Here is a 19,278-nt window from a genome sequence, read left to right as displayed (position 1 = left end):
GACTAGAAATCAACTTATACAACAAAATAATCTGAGACAAACAAGTGGTGCCCAGCATGAGGGTATATAAAGGATGAAAGAAACAGGCATTAAATAAAATGACTGACAAGATAAGTTAGAAAGAAACCAAAATGATAAAGAGTAGCAGATGGAAAAGCAGGTAGGCTACAGGAACACAATGTTGTGAAGATATATAGGACTGGGCACAAGAAAAGATAATGTAGTCAATTAAATCAGCTCAGTGTGTCAAGAGACTTCATTTAAGAATAACTTTAGCTTGAACCTGAAATTGTGTCTTTACAGGCCAAATTCAACATAAGAAAACCCTTTTTAATCCTTTGAGTGGACACAACATATAAAATAGCAATGAACATTCAACCATTCTTTATTTAAACGTTCACTGGGCACCTATTTGGCATCACATGTGTCAGCATTTGATTATGCATAGTAAAAAATAATCAAAGAAACCCACTCAAGCAGTACATTTTATAACAGCGTACAAACTGAAAAAAATGGAAAACCAGACTAAGAAGGCAGAATACTACCAGGAGTGTGTCAAATCCTGCTGCATAACTTATACAATTCTAAGGCACAGGCCTACCCTAGCTATCATATCTAGCCCACAGTATTGTTTTAACTCTATCCTGTATAAGTCATACTTATGTCAAGAATCAGAGAAAGAGCAGCAAGAATTAAATTATGGAATACAGCCAGGTTGTCAGTGTGCTGAAGTGAATTTGCTCCCAGCTCTCTCTCTATCAGCTGGACGCACTGAAAAATGGACAACAGCAGAATATACAAGAGTTACTGAACAGCCTACTGAAGTTGAGCAACTCCAAGCAAGACTCACCAAAGAACATTACTTTTTTTAAGGATGCAAGACGACATGACCATAGCTGATTAGGAAATTGCCATCCGGATATCATATGAAAAATAAAATCACTCTTTTCTGGCCAAAAAGTATCAAGTCAATGATGACCTAGAAGGCAATGCCTACAGCTGCAATAGCAACTCTGAGATGACTAAAGATATAGACAGACAGACAGGTAGATATAGATACCAAGATTCAACATGCATTTAGTGTGAACTACAGATCCCACGAGAGCCAGTCACCCCACTGCAATGGTGTGTCATTTTCACAAAAACAATGGGCAACCAGAAAGACTAGTGTATTATTTTTCAGATTTATATTACCCCGCTATCCCAGAAAAGCTTAAAAAACTTACAAATTAACACATTCGAATATAACATGATACTTAAACTGAATTCATCTAATAGTAGAAGTACTTGAAGAAATTAGAGAGGGGTGTATTACCAACTTCAGTTACAAATCTGACTGAAATCTTTTTGCTAAATTGGAGAGAAAGATGCAGTTACATAGTTTCTATTTTCAAACAAATGGGAAGCATACATTTTTTACATAAACAATTTTTCCTGGAGCCAAACTCAGCAGAAATCTGTGTCAGTCTGTCTAGTCTGGAAAAGACATAGGAAATACATTGAACATATAAACTATTATTGTATGGGAGGTATCAAAAAAATTCACATGGCAATTCCCTAATTGAAAATATGAAATTAAAAATGTCCTAACTGTAAAAAACAGAAGGCATAAAAAATAAACTACACTTTAAGGGCAACGTTTCTGCAAAAGGCTGAGATAATACAGTCCAAACACTGATGGTTTTCTTTACCATAAGCTATCAAATCAAAAATTTAAGCTACTGGATAGCCACTTAGCATAGCTATTCTAATCATGGTTGTCTACCTTGCCTCTGTATTAGACTCACCTACAATTGATTGTTAGCCTAGATTAAGTTTAAATTTAAGCTTTCTAACACGTGTCTCCAATGCAGCTATGCTACACTGATCAAACAAGTGTAATGATTCATAAAATAAAAGATATGTAAAAATTTAGCAGGGTGAATTCTACCTAGCACACACTCAATAAATGTTAGTTTTTTCTACTTTCCAGAGGAGAGGAATGAAAGCTGGCATTCTCCTATGGAAAGTAGATCATACTTATATTTTTTCCAGAGAGGATGAGGATAACATATTCCAGTCAAAACTCTTTCAAGGAGTTACTTTTCTCATATTCATCTGTCAGTAACAATTCTTTAATTAAGGGGTGCCTGGGAGGCTCAGTCGGTTAAGTGTCCGACTTTGGCTCAGGTCATGATCTCACAGTTTGTGAGTTCGAGCCCCTTATCAGGCTCTGTGCTAGAAGCTCGAAGCTCAGAGCCTGGAGCCTGCTTCAGATTCTGTGTCTCCCTCTCTGTCTGCTCCTCCCCTGCTCACACTCTGTCTCTCTCTCTCTCAAAAATAAATGAACATTAAAAAAATAAAATTAAATTTAATTTAATTTAAAAATTTTAAAAAATTTTAAAAGAAAACAATTCTTTAATTAAAACTTAAAATGTATGTATAAACGTTAAAGTTACTGGGCTTTCTTTTGGGGGGGGCAATAAATGTGCTTAAGTGGCATAATTAGGTACGTTAATTTGTAATAATAACAGACATTTACTTAGTATAATTTCAAACACCCGTTAACAAAAAGTATTTGTAAAGGGAATTAGTAGTTTATAAGAATGTATCTTAATAATCATTGTCATTAAGATAAAGAATGATAGAATTTTAGAGCACCCAGAGACCTTACAGTTTTTCTAGACCAACTTTTTTTATTTTGAAAGATGAGAAAATGTAGACTAGAAAGATTATGATACAAGCCAAAGAGCTAGCTGGGCCAGGGACTTTTAAGAGTTCCTAACTTCCAGTATATTGTTCATTCTAACAGACTATGCTGCCTCCTGTGGTTCTAAATCCTCTTACTTGGGTGAGATTACTGGTTGCCTCATTTGTTTTCTTTACATTCTATTCTGAACCATAGCTGTCATTTATAACTTTCCTATAAAATATAATTTTCCAACCTGTTTTCTCTTTAATTTTAAATCCTCAGCTTTCTAAATTTCAGAATAATAAACATAAAATTTTAAAAATACTTGAAACAAATGTACAATATATGTAATTGAATGCAAAGAAAAATTCTTCTCTCCTGGAAAATTATTAAATCTACAAATTCAAAAAAAATTTTGTTGAGCACCTCTGACACACAGCATCTCTATTAAATGCTGGAGATAAGAAAATGAGTAAGGTCCTTGTCCTCCAGTAGCTTATAGCCTAACAAAAAAGACAATTAAACAAGCAATTACACTGTGTTTGTTAAGAACTCTGGAAAAGGTGGGGCGCCTGGGTGGCGCAGTCGGTTAAGCGTCCGACTTCAGCCAGGTCAGGATCTCGCGGTCCGTGAGTTCGAGCCCCGCGTCGGGCTCTGGGCTGATGGCTCAGAGCCTGGAGCCTATTTCCGATTCTGTGTCTCCCTATCTCTCTGCCCCTCCCCCGTTCATGCTCTGTCTCTCTCTGTCCCAAAAATAAATAAACGTTGAAAAAAAAATTAAAAAAAAAAAAAAAAAAGAACTCTGGAAAAGGTGTGGGTAGGCTGCTATGAATGCTTTCGGAAGAGAATCTTAATTTATAATGATGATATCAGCTAATCATTTCCCAATGAGATCTGAACAGTAATAGGAAAACACAGCAGTATCACCCGTATTTAATGAAACCCCAAAACGAATTAAAAGAGAGAAACTTCAGTTTATTCAGAAGATAATGAAAATTATGTTTTCACATAGCAGATCAGTATCTTAATAACTCTCTAATAAGAATTAGACTATTTTTCGATGGAAAAGAACCTTATTTTGTTATGGATATATAATATACACAGGTCTTCTATTATTTCTTCCCGAAATTTTAAATCACTGTTTTAAAACCAAAGGAAAAAAATTCATCAAAAATATGTCTAGTTAATATTCGCAACAGCTGTCTCCAAAACTGCATACTAAAGTCCTCCTCAAAATTCCAGGGAGAAAAAAATCCCATCTGGTACAAGAGAAATAACCAGGAGAACCGGTAGTCCAAGAAAGAAAACTACCACTCATTATTCACTCGGGGTTAAGGACTAGTCAGATTCCTAGATAATGACTTTCAGCTGGAAGATTTAGAAAAGAGACGTACAGTGGGCATTTTTATTTACATTTTTAAAACGAAAAGGGTGGCGGGTGGTCAGAGTATAGGGAAAATCATGAAAGCGATAAGGAAGTGAAGTGATGGAAAAAAAAGAGGAAAGGGTGGGCAAGAATCCAAAAATCAAAGACATACGGACAGACGGAAGAAAGACTGGAGGATGGTTTTGAAAATAGTAAAGAAAGACAGGCAGAGAGGAAATGAGGGGTGGTGGCTGGGGGAAGGGCTGCCCAAAAAAAATAATTCGAGATGGAATGAGAAACAAGAGAAACTAATGAACTGGGGCTGCCTCAACCAGGGATGAAACGAGATCGTTGCACGAAAGGGAGAATCACCGATAAGGCGGCAGTGAGTTTTAACCTCCCTTTTCCCAGCCTCTAAACCCCAAAGAGGGAGGAAGAAGTGGCTCCCAAGTCCCAGGGAAGGAATTTCGGCGCAGCCTTCGGAAGCACAGTCCGAGAGATGGGGCACCATCCAGCGGGTCCCCGGCCCCTCTCCATCCCTCTCGGACGCTGGGCGGGGCCGTGGGCATCCTGGTTACCTGGACAGGGAATCCACGCTGGGCGGCCGTGCTGCGGCCGGCTGGGAGCCAAGACTCTCGCAGCTCGAGCTCTTCTCCATGGCGCGGCGGGGGCAGCGGGAGGGAAAGGCTGAAGCGACCTCCGCCGCTGCGGGGCGGGAGGAGCGGAGGGCGGAGTGCGCCGGGCAGGGGCCGCGGTCAGGCCAGCGCCGGCCCGGGAGGGAGACCGGAAGCGGCCATGTTCCCCCAGACTGCACCGCGCCCGGGGGCCGCCGAGGAGCCGGAGGACCCCGCGGCGCCCCTCTGACTGCAGCCCCGACGCGCTGCGCTCGCTGCGTGCGCTCGCTGCGTGCCCCGCGCGGCCTCTAGACCCTGGGAAAGGAGGTGGCCGTACCGGGGGTGAGAGGGTCCCCTGAGGCTGGAGGGACGAGGACCCCGTGGGAGGAGGGGGAATTTTAGAAATGAGAGAGAGGAATAAGGGAATACTAGGGATGAACGTCTCCGGGGAAGAAAGGGGCAGGGATGATGGGCATGGGGATGACTGAGGCCGGCATGGTGCTGGTCAAGGATAGTGAGAAGACGGAGTAATAAAGGAATGCCGGCCAACGGTAGGATGAAGGGGCAGAAAGGACGTGGGGGATCACGAAGAGAAAGAACGTACGGGAACGTAAAGGATGAGGAAACTCGAAATGGCAAAAGTGTTCACCAGATTTGGGGCTGAAAATACTAATTAATTATTATTAAATAGCGATTAAAGGCTGGTTTAGTGAGTCGGACGTGAATTCAAGTCCTGCCTCTGCCAGTTACATGCAGTGTAACCCAAGGCATTGAACATCGGCTTCCTTAGCTGTAAAATAGGAAGACTAATGACTTCACAGATTAGATGAGTTAATGCAGGTAAAATGCTTAAAACAATTTTTGGCACATAGTAAGCACTCAAATATTAGATGTTAGTATTACTCCCTACTTCGTAAAGGTTGTTAGGATGCATGTAATGTTTTAATGCATATAAACAGTTTCTAATACAGCTGCAAGAAACGGACAGGAACATATAGGAAGGGTGGCAGAGAAGAAGTGATTGGTATGGGAAAGGTAGTGGAGAAAGTACAGGACAGGTAGGAAAAAATTAATCTTCCTCATTCTATCTCCATTCCCCCCACCGACCCAACATTGTAGAGGAGGCACTAGAAAAGCAGAAATTTTAAGTCCTGCTATAACTTGGGTTAAAGTCTGTGTGGTCTGGAAGTGTGCAGGGGAGAAGCGCTTTGGTGTTAGTCCATGGCACACACAAGGGGGTATGGAAGAGGAAAATGGGAACCAAGAAATGCGCGAAAAGAATGAGACACATCTATATACTATTGTATGTGGTTGTGTTGGATAGGGGACAAACTAACAATCTTTCCCTGCCCTCACAAATTCCCCTGCAGAGCAGGAAGGGAGGGTAGAGAGATAGAATTGTGATAAGAGAATAGGAACTGGGTGAAGGGGAAATGTTCTGCTGTAATTTTTGTTACGGAAGACACAGGAAGGACAAAAAAAGGAAAGCATAAAGGAATTTTTCTGATTGAGACTGAATCCCAGTTACCTCATGTGTGAAATATAAAATGATGCAAAGACTATTTCTGTAGAATAACAGTGAATAATTAAAAAAAAAAAAAAAAAAAAAAAAGCCCTTGCTAGGATGAAGAGAATTCTGTTCACTTAAACTGTTTTGCTTGTTTGTTTTTTTAATGTTTGTTTACTTGTGAGATAGCATGATCCAGGAAGGAGGGGCAGAGAGAGAGGGGACAGAAGAACTGAAGCAGGGTCTGCCATAACAACAGAGAGCCCCATTCAAGGCTCAGACTCACGAACCAGGAGATCAAGGCCTTAGCCAAAGCTGGATGCTCAACCGAGACACCCAGGTGCCCCAAACTAGGTTTAATTCATAGTGACTACTGATGTTTTTTAAGAAAATCTTAAAGTATAGCCCCAGTGGAATATTAACATGCAAGTACACTCCCCCAAAGAACAACCTAACCTTGTGTTCAGCATACTTACTAAAATAAAATGGGTTTAAGCACAAACGACTTTGCCTTTCTCTTCCATTCTCTAGCTTGGCAAGGATAGGACGGCAGCTGATAGTTTATATAGTTTTTAAAGAGGTCTTCAACTGTACTCCTTTAATAGTCAAAGAGAATAAGCAGTCACAAACACTTAACAAGCATAAACATCTACAGTGTTTCATAAAAGAATTTACTTACTGATTCCCTGTCTCTACCTGCCTTCCAAAATGCTGACTCATTGTCACATGATACTTTGATGTAGGTTTTCTAATCTAAATTTGGTGAATGCCGATGAATCCTTGAATGGGAGACCCATGCACTCTCTATTACCCAGTTTGTTTCTATCACTGTATTAATAAAGCAGTTAAAACCATCTGCCTGATGATGTCATAATTTGTATATGAGTCTATCTGGTGATTAATAAAGAACAATAACGTTAGCGTAGAGACTTTGTAACCAGACAAATCTGAATTGGAATCATGATTCTGGCACCTACTTGCTCTATGGTATTGATTAGGTTGCTTCTCCAATACTGTTTGCTCATCTCTAAAATGGGAATACAAAACTCCACATAATCACTCGTTTTTACCTACATAGAGTTGGTTGCACAGTAGGATCTCAGTAAATGGATCTTGCTATTATCATCTGTGCTTCCTCTGAACTTAACTGCTTCTAAATATTAAAGCAGTAATTTCTGAGAGTGAACAACAAGCAAAAAATACTTGAATCTCAGCTGAAAGTTAAATTAGTGCGTAATTCTTTTTCTGACATGTTGGCTGCTATGTCATATAGCCAAGAGAAGTCGCCTTGATTAGTAGGACTTTCTGCACCTCGGTTTCCTTATCTTTTAAAAGAACATGTTAGCCTATCCCAGGTCTTCGGGAACTACTGCTACAATTAAACTATAGTGTAGGTTCATCTTGTAGCTGGGGCACAAGGGCACAAGAGCACCTGGCTCCAGGGGTCCCAAACACAAGTTCAGCCACTCCCTGTGGACAAAATCCAAAGGCAGAGAGATGACTGGTGGTGAAACAAGAAAGGAATTTATTTCAGTGAGGCCAACACTGGGGAGACAGCAGGATATCCTCTTCAGTATCTCCAAAATGCTGAAAATACTTCCAGGTTTATATAAGGAAAGTGTGAGACAAAGGGTGGGTACGTGCAGGTGGGCAGTAAAGGTTAAATCATTATCTTTGAGTCAATCATGGGCAGAGTCTCGCTGGTTCAAAGCAGTCCTTACTGCCTGAGAGTAGTTTTGGTTCTCATCAGGGAATGCTTTGCCCATGGGGTCTTTTGCCTGAGTAAGAAACAAGCTGGAGGTGGGGGTGGGGCAGGGGCACACCAAGGTAACTCCTGGGTGGCTCAGTTGGTTAAGCATCTGACTCTTGATTTCGGCTCAGGGCTGATCTCACAGTTGGTGACTTGTGCTGACAATGTGAGGCCTGCTTGGGATTGTCTTTCTCTCTCTGCCCGTCTCCCACTCTTGCTCATTCTCTCTCTCAAAATAAATACATAAACATTTTTTTTTTAACAAAGAAGAAATATGCTAGAAAGAACTTGACCAATTAAAAAGTATAACCTGAAGTGAAAATGGAGGTAGTTGAAGTCCTCTTTCAATCTCTCCTATTAAATGGTTAACTTGAGATCTTCCCGAAAGTAATTTTCTTATTTGAAATCAAGGCCAGAGTTCCTCAAGTTCTCTCTGAGAAGAACCAATGTTTTGTTTTTAATTTCCAAGCCATCATCAACTAATGCTCTTTTTAAAATATAAGAAAATTGATTACTGGATAAATGAAACTTGAGCAAAAGCTGAAGGCACGCAAAATACAAGGCCAAATTATTTTTCTTATATTTAACAGATAACGAAATTACTTCATAAAAGTTGCATGAATGTTTCTAAACAGGTATTCTCAATTCTACTCTCATCTCATGGACAGTCAATAAATAGTTCATGTATTTGAGTAGCACTGATTTGGATCTATAGGCTTGTTGCCTGTCAGCTTATCAAAGGCTGCTTATTAGACAATCAGAATCAGAATAAGGAAATAAACTTCTCTTGAGATAGTAAAATGGTGGGTTAGGAATGGACAAGTAGAGGGATTCTTCTCTTAAAACACACATGCCAAAAAAAAAAAAAAAAAAAGCATAATCCTGAGATCAAGCATGCATAATTCTTATAATTATTTATGTTTAAAAATTTAATCTTTTTATTCCTTTGGTTTAAAGAGTTCCACTTCTAGTACGGAGAATTAAGCTTCTAACAGATTGACCTTTCCACAGATAACAGCTGGAAACTCCAGACAATAAAACAACACCCTGAGGAGTAAAGAGACTGGACAGAAGTACACAGAAGCAAAATGCATAGGAAGTGACCAGTACAGAGTGCTTTTCCATTTTGAGTGGCTTTGACCTATGGACAAACCAGAATTGTGGTGTGGTACAAGGTGGCAAAAATTCATATAGAAAGCCTGCTATCTTGGGGTGTCTGTGTGGCTCAGTCGGTTGAACACTGACTTTAGCTCAGGTCATGATCTCGAGGTTCATGTGTTCCAGCCCTGCATTGGGCTCTGTGCTGACAGCTTGGAGCCTGGAGCCTGCTTCAGATTCTGTGTTTCCCTCCCTCTCTGCCCCTCTCCTGCTTGTGCTGTTTCTCTCTCTCAAAGATAAATAAACATTAAAAAAATATTAGAAAGAAAGAGAAAGAAAGAAGAAAAAGAAAGAAAGAAAGAAAGAGAAAGAAAGAAAGAAAGAAAGAAAGAAAGAAAGAAAGAAAGAAAGAAAGAAAGAAAGAAAGGAAGAGAAAGGAAGGAAGAAAGAAAGAGAAAGCAAGAAAGCCTGCTATCTTTCTGGCCTGAGGAACCAAGAGAAGGGAGCCCAGGGCAGCTAGAGATTGAGGGAGGAAATCCAAAAACCAGAACCAGAGAACTTTAAACTCTGTTTATAAACTGAGACAATCCTTGGCTAAGCCCTAATTCATTTTGAATAACAAAGGCAGAATGCAAAGAGCTACTATAAACTAACTTAAAATAGAATATCCTTCCACCAGATAAAAGAACTGAAGCAAGATTTGAGCTGTTACCCACTATACACAAGTCAAAATTTTCAATTTTAAGCTAATTTCTTGCTAAACAAAAGCATCAATAGTTTACACAGAAATAAAACCAAATCCAGAGACGCCAAAACAACATTCATAATGTCAAGTACAAAGTTTAAAATTATTTGGCATAAGGGGCACAGTCTGTTGAGTGTCAGACTTGATTTTCACCTCAGGCCATCATCCCAGAGCTATGGGATCAAGCCCCACTTGGGCTGCATGCTGAGCATAGAACCTAGTTGAGATTCTCTCTCTCTCTCTCTCTCTCCCTCTCTCTCTCTCTCTCCCCCCCCCCCGTCCCTTTCCCCTGCTCATGCACTCTCTCTCAAATAAAAATAAAAAAATAAAAATAATTACTAGGCATAAAAACTAATAGGAAAATGGAATGTATTCTTAAAGAAAAAGATATTAAAGAGAGGCTAAATTCCAGATGACACATGTATTGGAATTATCAGGCAATGGCTCAAAAGCAACTAATATATCTATGTTCAATAAGGTAAAGGAAAATATACTGTAATCAATGAAAAGATACTAAAACTCAGCAGGGGAATCATATACATAAAAAAGATCTAAATACAAACTTTAGGAAAAGCACAATACTGAGAAGAAGAAAAAAAAAAATTTACTGGCTGGGCCTAATGGCAAAATGGATTTAACAGATAAAAATGTCAGAGATCTGAAGACAAATCAATAGAAATTGTCCAATATGAAAAAGAGAGTATTTTTAAAACATCATCATAAAAAATATATATTATCAGAGGCCAAGGGACATGAGGGACAATATCAAAAGATCTAATACGCAAATAATTGGAGTTTTAGAAGAAGTAGAAAATAAAGGCAGAGAAAACTATTTTTTAAAAAAACTATAGCCAAATCCTACCAAATATATCTAACAGCATAAATTTACAGATTCGAGTGCTCAGCAAACACAAAACAGGATAAATACACAGAAAACCATGCCTAGGCACATCATAATTGAACTGCTGAAAACCAAAGATAAAGAGAAACACATCAAAGCAGCAAGAGAGAAATGACACATTACATATGGGGGACTACATTTCTAAGAGTCACAGTTTTCTCAGCAGATATTATGGATGATAGAAAACCATAGAGAAACATCTTTAAAGTACTTAAAGAAGAAAAGTCAAAACAGAATATATCTAGGTTCCACAAAAACATCTTTCAAAGATGATAGTGAAGTACACATTTTCAGGTGAAGTACAGGAGTGCCTGACTGGCTCAGTTGTTAGAGCATGTGACTCTTGATCTCGAGTTATGAGTTCAAACCCCATGTTGGGCATAGAGTTTACTTAGAAAAACAAAATAGATGAAGGACAATTAAGACAATGTGTTGCCAATAGAAATACAAAGTTTGCTAAAGAAAATTCTTCAGGCTAAAGAGAAATGATACCAAAGGTAACTTGGACATTCAAAAGGAAGATAAAAAATGGAAAATATTTGGGGAGCCTGGGTGGCTCAGTTTGTTGAGTGTCCGACTTCAGCTTAGGTCATGATCTCATGGTTCATGGGTTCAAGCCCCTTGTCAGGCTCTGAGCTGACAGCTTGCTCAGAGCCTGGAGCCTGCTTCCAAGTCTGTGTCTCCTTCTCTCTCCGCCCCTCCCCCACTCATACACTGTCTCATTCTGTCTCTCAAAAATAAATAAATGTAAAACAAATGGGAAATATTTAGGTAAATGTAAGAATATTTTCCCTTTTAATTTCTTTAAAATGTATAAGACTGTTTAAAGTGAAAATTACACTTTCTGTGGAGTTTGTAATGTATGTGTATGTAATACATATGAAAATTAGAGCATAACGTTTGTCAAGGATTCATTGTAAATGGAACTAAATAATTGCAAAGTTTGTATATTTTATGTGAAGTGGTTCAGCATGAATTCTAAGCAATCTTATTGTTAAGGTATTATTTTTATCTCTATTTTATAGATGAAAAAAATTCTGAAGCCTTGGAAGTTTAAATATCAAGGTCACAGGAAGCAGAATGGGACTGGAGTTTAGGGCTACTTCACTCTGATGCCCATCTCCTTAATCACACTATGCTGTGATTCTTCATGAAAAATTCATGCAATTCTCATGACAATCCTTTCAGTTAAATGTTGATTAGGGATTGGCCATAAACTTTCCTTTGCTATTGTGTACTTCTATAAGCTTCTTAGTTAAATTCCTCTTTAGTCTGGAAGTCTAGTTTTATTTTGGAGTTTTAGAACTCACCACCATATATTTAATGGTCCTCTCCCAGATTTCCAGAAAACAAATGATGTTGGCAAATTATGCTACTTGAGTAAATCACCCTGTAATCTGTGCATTTTCCCAAGAAAGCTATATTTCATAAATTCATTACAGCAATATAATATGCATGCAAAATTCTTTCTTTCTTTCTTTCTTTCTTTCTTTCTTTCTTTCTTTCCTTCTTTCCTTCTTTCTTCCTTATTTTAATTCCAGTATAGTTAACATACAGTGTTATATTAGTTTCATGTGTACAATATTTGACAATTCTATACTCAGGGCTCATCATAGTAAATATACTCTTAATCTCTTTCACTTATTTCATACATCCTCCCTCCTACCCTCTTCTTTGGTAACCATCAGTTCTTATGGTTAAGAATCTGTGGTTTGGGGGGTGCCTGGGTGGCTTAGTAGGTTGAGCGTTTGACTCTTGATGTTGGCTCAGGTCACAATCTCACAGTTCATCAGATGGAGCCCAGCGTTGGACTCTGTGCTGACAGCACGGAGCCGGCTTGGGATCCTCTCTCTCCCTCTCTCGCTACCCTTTCCTCCACTCTCTCAAAATAAACAAATAAACCTTTAAAAGAAAGTCTGTGTTGTGATTTGTCTCCTTTTTTCCTTTGTTCATTTGTTTTGTTTCTTTTTTTTAATTTTTTTTAATCTTTATTTATTTTTGAGAGAGAGAGAGGGAGAGACAGAGTGTGAGCAGGGGAGGAACAGAGAGGAGACACAGAATCCGAAGCAGGCTCCAGGCTCTGAGCTGTCAGCACAGAGCCCGATGCAGGGCGTGAACTCACGAACTGCAAGATCATGACCTGAGCTGAAATTGGATGCTCAACCAACTGAGCCACCCAGGCGCCCCCATTTGTTTTGTTTCTTAAACTCCACATATGAGTGAAGTCATATGGTATTGTCTTTCTCTGACTGACTTATTTCACTTAGCATTATATTCTCTAGATCCGTCCAAGTTGTTGCAAATGGCAAGATTTCATTCTTTTTATGGCTGAGTAACATTCCATTATATATATATATACAATGGAATATATATATATATATATATATATATATATATATACACACACATATATGTATATATATATGTATATATATATATATATATATATATAATTTGGCTATTATAAATAATGCTGCAATAAACAGAGGGGTGCATATATCTTTACAAATCAGTGTCTTTGTATTCTTTGGGTAAATACCCAGGAGCAGAATTTTTGGATCATATGGTAATTCTATTTTTAATTTTTTGAGGAAACTCCATATGGTTTTCCACAGTGGGTGCACCAGTTTGCATTTTCACCAACAGTCCACAAGGGGTCCTTTTTCTCCCCAGCCTTGCCAACACTTATTGTTTTTTGTATTTTTTATTTTAGGTGTGAGGTGATATCGCATTGTGGTTTAGATTTGCATTTCCCTGATAATGAGTCTTGTTGAGCATCTTTTCATGTGTGTATTGGCCATCTGGATGTCCTCTTTAGAGAAATGTCTGTCCATGTCCCCCCATTTTTTAATTAGTTTATCTGTCTTTTGGGTTTTGAGTTTTATATCTTTATATATTTTGGATACTAACTCCTTATGGGATATTTCATTTGCAAATATATTCTTCCATTTAGTAAGCTATTTTTTTTAGTTTTGTTGGTTTCCTCTGATATGCAGAAGCTTTTTATTTTGATGTAGTCACAATAGTTTATTTTTACTTTTATTTCTTTTCCCTGAGGAGACATATCTAAAAAAAATGTTGCTACAGCTAATGCCAGACAAAGTACTGCTTGTGTTCTCTTCTAGGATTTTTATGGTTTCAGGTCTCATATTTGGGTCTTTAACCCATTTTGAATTTATTTTGGGGTATGGCATAAGAAAAGGGTCCAGTTTCATTCTTTTGCATGCAGCTGTCCAGTTTCCCCAACACTATTTGTTGAAGAGACTGTCTTTTTCCCATTGCATATTCTTGCCTCCTTTGTTGAAAATTAACCATATAATCATGGGTTTATTTCTGGGCTCTCTATTCTGTTCCATTGATCTATGTGTCTATTTTTGTGACTGTGCCATTCTGTTTTGATTACTATAGCTTTGTAGTATATCTTGAAATCTGGGATTGTGATATTTCCAGTTTTGTTCTTCTTTTTCAAAATTGCTTTGGCTTTGGGAAGTAATTATGGTTCCCTACAGATTTTAGGATTATTTGTTGTAGTTTTGTGAAAAAAAAAAAAAAAAGCTGATTGTTATTTTGATGGGAATTCCATTAAATCTGTAGATTGCTTTCAATAGTATAACAATTTAATAATATTTGTTCTTCCAATCCATAAACATTGAATATCTTTCCATTCGTTTGTGACATCTTCAATTGCTTCATCATTGTTTTATAGTTTTCAGAGTATAAGTCTTTCACCTCCTTAGTTAAGTTTATTCCTAGGTATTTTATTATTTGTGGAGCAAATGGGATTGATTAATTTCTCTTCCTTCTACTTCATTATTAGTGTATAGAAATGCAACCGATGTCTGTATATTGATTTTGTATCCTGCAACCATACTGAATTCATTTATCAGTTCTAGTAGTTTTTGGTGGACTCTTTAGGGTTTCCTGTATATAGTATCATATCATCTGCAAATAGGAAAGTTTTACTTCTTCCTAACCAATATTAAATGCCTTTTATTTATTTTTGTTGTCTGAGTGCTGTGGCTAGAACTTTCAGTACTATGTTGAAAGAGAGGGTAAGAGTGGGAATGCCTGGCTGGCTCAGTTGGTAGAGCACTCAACTCTTGATTTCAGGGTTGTGAGTTCAAGCCCCATGTTGGACATAGAGTTTACATTAAAAAATAAAATAAATAAATAAATAATTTTTAAGTGGTGAAAGTGAACATCCTTGTCTTGTCCCTGATCCTGGAGGAAAGGGTCTCAGTTTTTTACCATTGAGTATGATGTTCACTGTGGGGTTTTCATATATGGACTTTATTATGTTGAGGTATATTCTCTCAAAACCTACTTTATTGAGGGTTTTTATCATGAATAAATGTACTTTGTCAAATGCTTTTCCTGTATCTATGAAAATAATTGTATGGTTTTTATTCTTTCTCTTATTGGTGTGATGTATCATGTTGGTTGATTTTTGTGAATATTGAACCACTCTTGCATCCCAGGAATAAATCCCACTTGATCAAGATCAAGACTTTTTAGTGTATTATTGGATTCAGTTTGCTAATAATTTGTTAAGGATTTTGCATGGATGCTTATTAGAGATATTGGCCTGTAGTTCTCTCGTCTCTTTTTCCTCTTTTTCTTTTTTTTTTCTTTCCTTTCCTTCTCTTTTTCTTTTTTTTTTTTTTTTTTTTAGTGCTTTTGTCTGGGTTTGGTTTTAGGGTAATACTGGCTTCATAGAATGAATTTGGAAGTTTCCTTTCCTCTTCTGTATTTTGGAATAGCTTGAGGAGAATAGTATTTAATTTTTTGGAAGACGTCAGCTGTGAAGCCATCTGGTCCAGGACTTTTATTTGTTGGGAGTTTTTCTGTTGTTGGTGGTGTTTTTTTTTTTTTTTTTCTGGTTTTTTTTTTTTTTTTTTTTTTTTAGTTTTTAATTTTAGGTAAGCTCCACACCAAACATGGGGCTCAAACTCATGACCCTGAGATTAAGAGTCACATGCTCTGCTGACTGCGCCAGCCAGCCACCCCTGTTGGGAGTTTTTTGATTACTGATTCAATGTCATTGCTGGTAATCAGTCTGTTCAAATTTTCTATTTCTTCCTGATTCTGTTTTCAAAGATTATAAGTTTCTAGCAATTTATCCATTTCTTCTAGGTTGTCCAACTTGTTGGCATGTAATTGTTCATAATATTTTCTTATAATTCTTTATATTTCTGTGGTATCAGTTGTTATTTCTCCTTTTTTATTTCTGATTTTTATTTGAGTCCTCCGTTTTTTTGGATGAGTCTGGCTAAAGATTTAACATTTTTGTTGATCTTTTAAAAGAACCAGCTCCTGGTTTATTGATCTATTCTATTATTTTTTTAAATTTCTGTTTCATTTATTTCTCCTCTAATCTTTCTTGTTTCCTTTCTTCTACTGGTTTTGGGTTTTGTTTGTTTTTCTTTTTCTAGGTTGTTTGAGATTTTTCTTGCTTCTTGATATAGCCCTGTATTGCTATAAACTTCCCTCCTAGGGACACCTGGGTGTCTTAGTTGGTTAAGCATTCAACTCTTGATCTCAGTTGAGGTCTTGATCTCAGGGTCGTGAGTTCAAGCCCTGCATTGGGCTCCATGCTGGGTGTGAAGCCTACATACAAACATAAAAAAAGAAAAGAAAAGAAAAGAAAGATAAAAGAAAAACTTCCCTCTCTTAGAACAGCTTGAGATGCCTTCATTCTGAAGAGCAGAAAGTTTGCACATGCACAATATACTCCAGGTACTTCTGCAAGGCAGAGAATAAGTTCAGGCCAGCGTCAAGTAAGTGCAATAGTTTCCTGGATACGATACCAAAAGCACAGGCAACAAAGAAAATAGATAAATGGGGGACACCTGGGTGGCTCAGTCGGTTGAGCATTTTATTTCGGCTCAGGTTACGATCTCATGGTTCGTGAGTTCAAGCCCTGTGTCAGGCTCTGTGCTGATGGCTCAGAGCCTGGAATCTGATTTGGATTCTGTGTCTCCCTCCCTCTCTGTTCCATCCCCGCTCACACGCAGTCTCTCTCTCAAAATAAATAAAGATAAAAGAAAATAGATAAATGGGATGATGTCAAACCTAAAATATTTGTGCTTCAGGGGACACAATCAATAAAGTGCAGAGACAACTAATGAAATGGGAGAAAATACTTGCAAATCAATATATAAGATAGGGGCCCCTGGGTGGCTCAGTCGGCTGAGCATCTGACTTCTGCTCAGGTCACGATCTCGTGGTCCTTTGAGTTTGAGCCCCGCGTGGAGATCTGTGCTGACAGCTCGGAGCCTGGAGCCTGCTTCGGATTCTGTGTCTCCCTTTCTCTCTGCCCCTCCCCCACTCATGCTCTGTCTCTCTGTCAAAAATAAATAAACATTAAAAAATTAAAAAATATATATATAAGATAAATGACATATATCCATAATACATAAAGAACACTTAACAATTCAACACCAAAAAAATCAAATAACTGTATTAGAAAATGGGCATAGGACTTGAATAGACATTTCTGCAAAGATGATAAACAAATGGCCAATAAGCACAAGACAAGAAGCTCAACTTCACTAATCATTGAAAAAATGCAAATCAAAACCATAATGGAGTACTGTTTGACACCCATTAGGATGGCTTCTATCAAAAACTCCCCAAAAAAAGGAAGTATTGATGAAGATATGGAGAAATTGGAATTCTGTGTACTGTTGGTGCACTGCTATAATGGTGCAACTGCTATGGAAAATGATATTTGAGGCTCCTCCAAAAAATTAAAAATAGAACTACCATATGATCCACTATCCCACTTCTGGGTATATATGCAAAAGAATTTAAAGCAAGGTCTCAAAGTGTTATTTGTACAATATGTTCATAGCAGCACTTTTTACAATAGCCAAGAGGTGGAAGCAACCTAAATGTCCATCAAAAGATGAATGGATAAACAAAATGTGGTAAATACATTCAATGGAAAATTATTAAAAAGAAAGGGAATTCTGTCACATGCTACAATATGGATGAGCCTTTGGGATATTATGCTAAATGAAACAAGCGAGTCACAAAAAGATAATACTATATGAGTCCACTTATACAAGGTAATCAAAGTGATCAAACTCTTAGAGACAAAGAGTAGAAGGGTGGTTTCCAGGGGTAGCAGGGAAGGAAAAAGAGAGTTGCTGTTCAATGGGTATAGCATTTCAGTTATGCAGGATGAAAAGATTTTTTTATATACAACAATAAGTTGTATATAGTTACCGCTACTCTACACTTAAGAGTGGTTAAGATAGTAAGTGTATGTACTTTTTACCACAAAAATAAATAAATAAGAGTATAACTATCGTATGATCCATATTCTATCATATCCAAAAGAATTGAAAGTATGTCCATCACTTAATTTTATGATATTGGTCCAGAAGTTGCACACCTGAATTCAGCTCTTATCTGATTGGCCAGAACTTAGTCACCGTCCATCCCACTGTAAGAGAAGATTAGAAATACAATGTTTAGATATGTGTCTCTATTCAATTCCTATCGCTGTGTAGCAAATTATCATCAATTTAGCAGCCTAACATGAAACATTTATTTATTATCACAGTTTCTGTGGATCAGGCAATCTTGGCAAGATTTCACTTGGTCCTCTGGTCAGGATCTCATCAGGCTGAAATCAAGGTGTTAGCCAGGCTGTGTTCTCCTCTGGAGGCTTGACTGGAAGAATCTATTTCCAAAACAATTCAGATTGTTGCAAAGTCCCTCTGGCTTTGCTGCGTAATGCAAGCTAATCACATGAGTAAAAGTCTATCACATTCACACATCCTGCCACACTCAGGGGGAGGGGAATACATAGGGTATGTATAATTTTTGAAAACACAGACTTTCTTTTTTTAAGTTTATTAATTTATTTTGAGGGAGAAAGAGAGTGGGGGAGGGGCAGAAAGAGAGGGAGAGAGGATTCAAGGAGGATCCACGCTCTTAGTGCAAAGCTTCATGTGGGGCTGGATCTCAGGAACAGTGACATCATGATCTGAGCCCCCTGGGGGGCTTGATCTCAGGAACCATGAGATTATTACCTGAGCCAAAATCAGGAGTCAGATGCTTCACTGACTGAACCACCAAGGCACCCCAAGAAAGAGTCTCTTAAGCAAGACAGGAAACTAGAAACCAAAAAGAAAAAGGAAAACACTAACAAACTTGATTATATAAATACATAATTTGTTTCTGGTGAATGAAGCCATAAACAAAGATAAAAGAAAGTTGATGGACTGGACATACTAAAAAAAGGAAAAAAAATGAACATGAGATAAGAAAGGCAACAACTCAGTGGAAAAATGGACAGAGAACACACAAAAAAAATTTGATGAAAAAATAAAATTAGCCAATAATATATACCTCACTGATAATGGTGGAGACGACAATTAAAATAGCAATGACTGGGGCACCTCAGTGGCTCGGTCGGTTGAGCGTCTGACTTCAGCTCATGATCCTGTGGTTCATGAGTTCAAGCTCCACATCAGGCTCGCTGCTGTCAGGGCAGAGCCCGCTTCGGATCCTCTGTCCCCCTTTCTCTCTCTGCTGCTCCCCTGCTTGCACTCGCTCTAAAATCAATTTAAAACAGCATAATAAAATAAAATAGCAATGACTTGTTTTTCACTCA

The 19,278-nt window shown here is 37.9% G+C and overlaps 1 protein-coding gene across 2 annotated transcripts in view; it reads right to left on the bottom strand.

Moving 5' to 3' along the window:
* The window catches only part of MTMR2 (myotubularin related protein 2), a 116,258-nt gene extending 111,331 nt beyond the window's left edge, over positions 1 to 4,927 (bottom strand). The window contains exon 1 of one of the 2 annotated variants that reach the window (XM_045483558.1): positions 4,616 to 4,927. In XM_045483558.1, the coding sequence (XP_045339514.1) occupies positions 4,616 to 4,695 (80 nt within the window). In that variant the 5' untranslated portion in view covers positions 4,696 to 4,927. The remainder of the gene's footprint in view (positions 1 to 4,615) is intronic. The other variant, XM_045483559.1, reaches the window with a different exon arrangement.
* Between the last annotated feature and the right edge of the window lie 14,351 nt (positions 4,928 to 19,278).

The sequence above is a fragment of the Leopardus geoffroyi genome, chromosome D1, assembly GCF_018350155.1.
Source record: "Leopardus geoffroyi isolate Oge1 chromosome D1, O.geoffroyi_Oge1_pat1.0, whole genome shotgun sequence".
Lineage (NCBI taxonomy): Eukaryota > Metazoa > Chordata > Mammalia > Carnivora > Felidae > Leopardus > Leopardus geoffroyi.
The sequence above is the reverse complement of the archived record's forward strand: the minus strand, read 5'-3'. Positions and strand labels throughout refer to the sequence as shown.